The 7,433-nt window shown below is 36.7% G+C and overlaps 1 protein-coding gene across 1 annotated transcript; it reads left to right on the forward strand.

Annotated features, from left to right (window-relative positions):
* The first annotated feature begins 530 nt into the window (after positions 1-530).
* LOC112515563 (cytochrome P450 84A1-like) lies at positions 531-2,404 on the forward strand. The gene is made up of 2 exons (XM_025122452.1): positions 531-1,445; positions 1,772-2,404. The coding sequence occupies exons 1-2, from the start codon at positions 549-551 to the stop codon at positions 2,393-2,395; spliced, it is 1,521 nt and encodes a 506-aa protein (XP_024978220.1). The 5' UTR covers positions 531-548; the 3' UTR covers positions 2,396-2,404.
* Positions 2,405-7,433: the final 5,029 nt, after the last annotated feature.

The following is a 7,433-nucleotide window of genomic DNA, read 5'->3' on the forward strand; positions in this document are numbered from 1 at the left end:
AGTATGGTACGGGGCGGATAAAGCATCCCTCGACCAGACCAGACCCGACCTCGAACCAGTCCTCGACTAGACTAGACCCGACCTCGAACCCGACTAATCTCCGACGGGTTTGGAGGGAAGGAATCCCTAGAGGGTTTGGGAACCCATTGGGTACCCCTCTAATATATATATATTTTTTTAAATTATAATTAATTATCACTGCATAGTATAAAGGCCGAGTCTTTTTATATCACATCGGATGCATATACATAGAGATACAACCACCCCAAATTAAGATGTAGGCCACTCTCTTGATTTGACGTTCAATCTTATATATCATATAATAATAAATAAATAAATAATTAATTAATGCATTTCAAGACAAGCGGATTTAGTCAATATTTTCCATTCATTATTTCAGAAAAATAAGACTAATAATAAATAGTAAATCACTGTACACTTTCAAACAGGGTGTGCCCGATGAAACCTGTATATATACACCTCTTCATTTCACTCCTTAGGTAGCAACAACCAACCAGTTGCCACTTATCTCTCCACTTGAATCAATAATGGATTCTATCCAAATACCCATATCAATCTACGTTATCATTGCCCTCTTAACCTTTTCTTTTCTAGCATGGCTACGCCGGAAAAACCTCCCGCCCGGCCCTATGGGCTGGCCGGTCATTGGCAACATGTTGATGATGGATCAGCTCACCCACCGTGGGTTAGCCCGTTTGGCTGAAAAATACGGTGGCATCCTCCATCTCAAGATGGGTTTCCGTCACACCATTGCCGTGTCCTCGCCGGAGATAGCTCGCCAAATTCTTCAAGTCCAAGATAACATCTTTGCTAACCGTCCCGCCACTATTGCCATCACCTACCTCACCTACGATCGTGTTGATATGGCGTTTGCCGACTACGGACCTTTCTGGCGTCAGATGCGTAAGCTTTGTGTGATGAAACTGTTCAGCCGGAAGCGGGCGGAGTCGTGGGATTCCGTGAGGGATGAGGTGGATTCCATGGTGACCACCACCGCCACCAACTCCGGCTTGCCGGTAAACTTGGGGGAGCTTGTATTCGGGTTGACCCATGATATTATTTATCGTGCGGCTTTCGGGTCGACGTCGCATGAAGGTAAAGAGGAGTTTATTAGGATCCTACAGGAATACACCAAGCTTTTTGGTGCATTCAACTTGGCTGACTTTATCCCATGGCTCGGCTTCATTGACCCGGCTGGGTTGAACACCCGTTTACCTGCGGCTCGAGCTGCGTTGGATGGGTTTATTGACAAAATCATCGACCAACACTTGGCAAAAGAGAAAAAGGTCGGCGATGAAAATGTGGATAACGATATGGTTGATGAGATGTTGGCGTTTTACAGCGAGGAAGGAAAAACCAACGAAGCCGAGGATTTGCAGAACGCCATCAAGCTGACCCGAGATAACATCAAAGCCATAATCATGGTAAATTCTATAAACTCATTTTTTAATAATTATGAATGATAATTTATTAAATTTATTTTCTATTTTAGTTTATTTTAAATAAGTATATTTACCTTTAATTATAAAATGGAATTACTTTATTATAATTATCATTTACTTAATTAAAAAGTATAATAATTACGTATTTATAAAATTATATGATGATATATGTTTTGGGAGGAATGGGTATTTATTTACATCATCTTGTATTCTATTAAAAGTAAAGAAAAGCTTTTGATTCATGGTAAATTATTACTAACACAAAAAATTACATCATTTTGATGAAAATTTTGTTGAATTGTTTGCAGGACGTAATGTTTGGTGGTACAGAGACGGTTGCTTCTGCGATTGAATGGGCCATGACGGAGCTCATGCATACACCCGAAGCGCTCAAGCTTGTGCAACAAGAGTTGACCAACGTTGTTGGTCTTGACCGTCGTGTCGAAGAGTCCGACTTCGAGAAACTGCCCTACTTCAAATGTGTCATCAAGGAAACCCTTCGTCTGCACCCTCCGATCCCCGTTCTGCTCCACCAATCGTCAGAAGCCACGGAGGTTTCCGGCTACCACATCCCAAAAGGGACACGTGTCATGGTCAACTCCTACGCCATCAATCGTGACAAGAACGCTTGGACAGACCCTAATACTTTTAATCCATCTCGTTTTCTGCAAAACGGAGCCCCAGATTTTCGGGGAAGCAACTACGAGTTTCTCCCATTTGGGTCGGGCCGAAGGTCGTGCCCAGGAATGCAACTCGGGTTGTACGCAATGGAAATGGCAGTCGTGCACCTTCTTCATTGTTTCAACTGGGAACTACCAGATGGAATGAAACCAAGTGAAATCGACATGGGCGACGTGTTCGGGCTCACAGCCCCAAAGGCGATACGACTTGTAGCCGTGCCGACTCCTCGTCTGTTGTGTCCGTTGTATTAAAACTCTGGTTTTTATAATATTATTTTTATAAAATAATGTATAAGAAATATATATAAGAACCACAAAGATTTGATTCTATACCACTTGTTCATAGGTCAAACCTAATTTGTGCATCTGTTTTTTTAATTGTATTTATGACTTTTTAAGCAAAGAAATTTCAAAAGGTTGGCAAAATCATGCTTTCCCAAATTAAATATTTGAAACAAAATCTATGAGGGAGACATAGAAAAATGAGCACAAACATAATTGGAATTATTTATGTAATATAAAACTAAACACTTTTGAATAAATTTACAAGTACAAAGTTTAAATACCTAGCTACGTATATAAATTTTAAATAAAGATACGAGAAATCATAATTTACGTTTTAAAAAATAATTGATGTAATATACACGATGTTAATAATGGAACGTGGGTGAAATTTAACGTGTTGTATTCTTAAATTAGACGTACGGATTTTTAAGTACATGTTTTAAAAAAATAAATTTATATGATAAAACGTGTTTTAAAAGTGTAAATGGAACGAAAGTATGGTTATTATTGACGTAATTAGTCAAAGTTATATATTTGTAATAAATTAATGATGATTTTCATATCTATTCACCACAATTTTTATATGCTAATTAAAAATAACATAATCGTTTACCACAAGAATACAAGTTTGGGATCAATGTTTTCAACCACATGATGATGATGAGGATGATGTTGATGTTGATGTTGATGTTGATGATGATGATGATAGGGATATTTGAAGTGAATGTTTCACTTGTGTAATGCCATTTTCCATGATGTTGTTGGGATGGTAATGTCATCCATGATCATCCATGTATAATATATAAAATGTCATTTCTTTAACATTATAAATCTAGTTTTTTTTTTCTAAATTTAATTGAAATTTAAAATTTTTAATTCCCGACTTTTCTTTGAAACTAAAGATAAGATTGTAATGATATTTAATTTCAAATTCTATTAAATCTCACAAACTAGACGAGTTAGGGATCGTTTACTTAAATACTTATCAAGTAAGAATTTATCGGTAAAATTAACACTATCATTTACTTACCGGACAAGATTTTATTCACTAAAACGCATCGTATGCAACAATTTATCGCGGTAAGCGCTAACCATGGTAAGAGTCTTTGTCCTCACTTACTGGTTAAGACTCGAAATTCTTCTTTTCGCTCTTACCGGGTAATATTCTTAGTCTTTGTCATATTCATTCGATAAAGTAAATTGCTTTGGTAAGCGCTTACCCAAGTAAGCGTTTTGTAAACGGCACCTTAGTGTTTGTGGATTTATGACTTAAATCTCACAATCACGGGCAATTTCTCTCATGCTACACACACTTGTACATAAATTGATCGTGAAGGCAAGTTTCAGTGTTTTATGAGTTTTGATGTCGAGTTGACAATGTGTATGTCATGATAAACTTCCAATTAATTGTTCCTTACATTCGTTGTGTAAGATTTAATATTTTTGAGATGTTTGATAACGAGTTTAGTCGTAGTAAGGCCCATCAATACATCAGTTTGGTCGATCACATTGTATATGTGTCACAAAGTAAGAAAGAAAACTCAAATCCGAGTTTCATATTTCTATCTCGGCACATCTTTCATGCCAAATAATAAATGTAACTTAGGCCTACAAAGCTATGTAAAGAATGACAAAAAAAACGAATAAAAACAAGCCTATTTCAGTTTCGTAAATACAAATGTTACCACCATTTAATTTATTCAAGTTTTTGGAAAACAAAAACCGTACATTGCATCCAAGATAAGCACATTTTCAATAACTTGTCATCTCACTACAACAAAATTGGGTTTATAGGACGCCCCCAATCTCGAAGTGTCCCAATAGACCGTTTTATAGAACTAAAATATAAAGTGTTCTATCTAAAGACGTTGTAATAAGTTTATATGACGCTTTTGGACGTCTTAACAAGTTTTTGAGGACATTTTTAATACAAAGTGTCACATTAGCAACTTTATAGGACACTTTGAGAAATTGTCCTATAAAATCAATTTTTTATAAGACACTTGTGTTTTATAGGACAATTTTTCAAATAGTGTCCTATAAAGTTGATAATGAGAATTTTATATTAAAGGTGTCCTAAAAACTTATTACGACATCAAAAAACGTCATATAAACTTAATACAACACCTTTAGATAGGACACTTTATTTTTTTGGTCCTATAAACTAAGTCCTCTAAAGAGGTCTATTATGACGCTTAGAGTTTTGAAGTGTCTGATAAACCCGATTTTGTTGTAGTGTCTGATAAAAGTTTTTGGAGACGCTACTCTAAGGTAACGAAGGGACTAGTAGCCATTTCAAAGGAAGATTCATTATAAGAACTATATTCGGTTTATTATGCAAGTATATATATCACCGATGGCAAAACCCGTCGAATGCCCTTTACCAACGGCTTTACAAACTGTCGGCAAAAGTGGGTCGCTAAATTTATCAACGGTTTAGCCACGACATTTATCGACGGTTTTTCGATTAGGTTTATTTCCGACGGATTTACGACGGTTATCCTACCGACAACTTTTCAAGGGTTTTCCTCACCGACGGTTATATTTTTACCAGCAGTTCTATTTACCGATGGCTTTCCAAGAATTATAGTTACCGACGGCTTTCCGAGGGTTCTTGTTACTGACGGTTTTCCAAGTAGGGATGGCAACGGGGCGGGGATGGGGCGGGGTTTGCAATCCCCGGCCCCGGCCCCGGTTTATATAAATAGTCCCCGGCCCCGGCCCCGTCCCCGGTCAACTTTCGATCAACCCCGGTCAACCCCCGGTCAACCTCTGGTCAACCCCCGGTCAACCCCGGTCAACACCCGGTCAACACCCGTTTTAGCCCAATTATATATATCACTTATAAGCCCAAGTCCATAATAAATCTAAGCCCAATTATATATATCACTTATAAGCCCAAATAATAAAAATGTTTAATATTTATATATATATACCGGGTACGGGGCGGGTCGGGGGATACAATACCCGGCCCCGGCCCCAACCCCGGTTTGCCTCTACCGGGGATCCCCGGCCCCGGCCCCGGTACCCGTTTTAGCGGGGAATCCCCGTCCCCGTCCGGGTCGGGTGAACCGGGTTCCCCACCGGGTCGGGCCAAATCACCATCCCTATTTCCAAGGGTCTTAAAAAAATGTTTAGCCTTGCCCTTGCTTTTTAGATTTTTAATTTATCATATATTTTTTTTAAAAAAAAAAACCCTATTTATTACTTTTCTAAGAGAAAACTAGAAGTGATAACTTGAACTTGCTAGAAACTTGATGGTGATATGTAGATAACAGATCCACACATGATTTAGAAAGAAAAAAAACAGGTCGACAAAGAAAATGAAAATGGCTAGGATCTACTAGATTTAGAACAAAGATCGTATATTCTACTCATAGCGTTGTGATAACAATAATAGTAACGGAAATAAAATAAATGTGAAATGCTCTGATATTAGACAAAATTATTAATAAACAAATCATCGAAAACTAAGATAATACCTGAAGTCTAGGGCACAACATCGATAAGTTTAGGTCTCACACAACATCAAGAACACGGTACTTGGGCAACTAAAAACAAATGAGAGCAATAGAGTAGCAAATCAAAAACGAATAGCAAAAATGGAACATACCTCAAGTACAGGGCACAAATGAGAGCGTGAGCCCGTGGGAGTGAAGACGAGCAGAACGTGATTCCGTGAGCGTGAATTGGCGAAGATGATGAGGAGGAACGATTAAGGGGTTGTTTACCAATGTTTTTGACTAAGTGTTGATTTGGGTAAGAGTTCTTATTGAGATAAGAGGTCTGAATGAGGTAAGTGCTGACTGAAATTGTTGTTTACCAAAATGTTTTATTTCATGTGCTGACTGGTAAAAGATGACCATTATACCCTTATCTATGGAGTAATGTTGTAATAATTAAATAATTAATATTAATATCTATGAATTAATAATTAAATATTAATTAATAGATAAATGATGAATATTAATATTTTGTAAATTATTATCAGTCACATTTTGTTTATTATTTTCTAATTAAATATTGCTAATACCTTTTATTTCTTTGATAAAAGGACAACACTTATTCCAAATCTGTCACCATCAATTGACATGTGAAACCCTTTGGATCTCACTTGGCATTATCAATACCTTTCTTCTCCAAATAGTCAAAACTTCTCATTTTCCAAAAAAACCATATAATTTTCGACTCTCTTCCTAAAGATCTCAGAAACCCTTCATCTATCTCTCATGTCTAAATTGTTTTGGTCTTTCAGGTGCGTTTAATAAGTATAGTGTTCGAGGTGGATTCATCTATGGGGTGGAGAAAACCCTATAAGGTAAGTGGGTTTTTTGGAAATGAAAGTAGAAAGGAAGAGGTGGATGATGGAGATAGATAATAAGGATAAGGTTGGATTCTTGTAGTTGCTCCCATTTTTTTTTATTTTTTTAGTGGAGATTCTTGTAGATTGGTGCCCCTTCGTTAGTTGGTGATTGTAAGGGTAAACATGGGAAACTTCATCTCTGCTTCTGGAAAGACACCTCTCTAACTCTGTCTCTGGACAAAGCACGGTCAGAGCATGGTAAATAGTTAGAGCTGTGTTTTTTCATTTGGTAAACAACCCACCTCTTACTTGGGCAAGAACATCCTGCCGGTAAGAGATGGTCAGAAGCAGGTAAACAGCCCCTAAAACGATGAGGGGAACGATGGGAGTACTAAAGAAATGCAACAAATGAAATAATTAAGCCTTTTGGGGGAACGATGGGGAAAGAAATCCAACAAATGTGATAATTAAATTATTTTTCTAAATGTGTTACTGTTTTTTGTTTTAAGATTTAAGCTATATTTGGTAAACTAACTGATTAACAAATTATTTTTGGTAAAACTAGCTAATAAGAATGTAAAATAACCAAAAATGAAATCTTAAAAAATTAATCAATTATAATATTTTAAAATATAATTGAAACAAATCTCTAGTAATAGAATTTATTAACTAATAAAAAACAAGATAATTTTTTAAAAAAAA

This window comes from Cynara cardunculus, assembly GCF_001531365.2.
Source record: "Cynara cardunculus var. scolymus isolate 2C chromosome LG 7, CcrdV1, whole genome shotgun sequence".
Taxonomy (NCBI): Eukaryota; Viridiplantae; Streptophyta; class Magnoliopsida; order Asterales; family Asteraceae; genus Cynara; species Cynara cardunculus.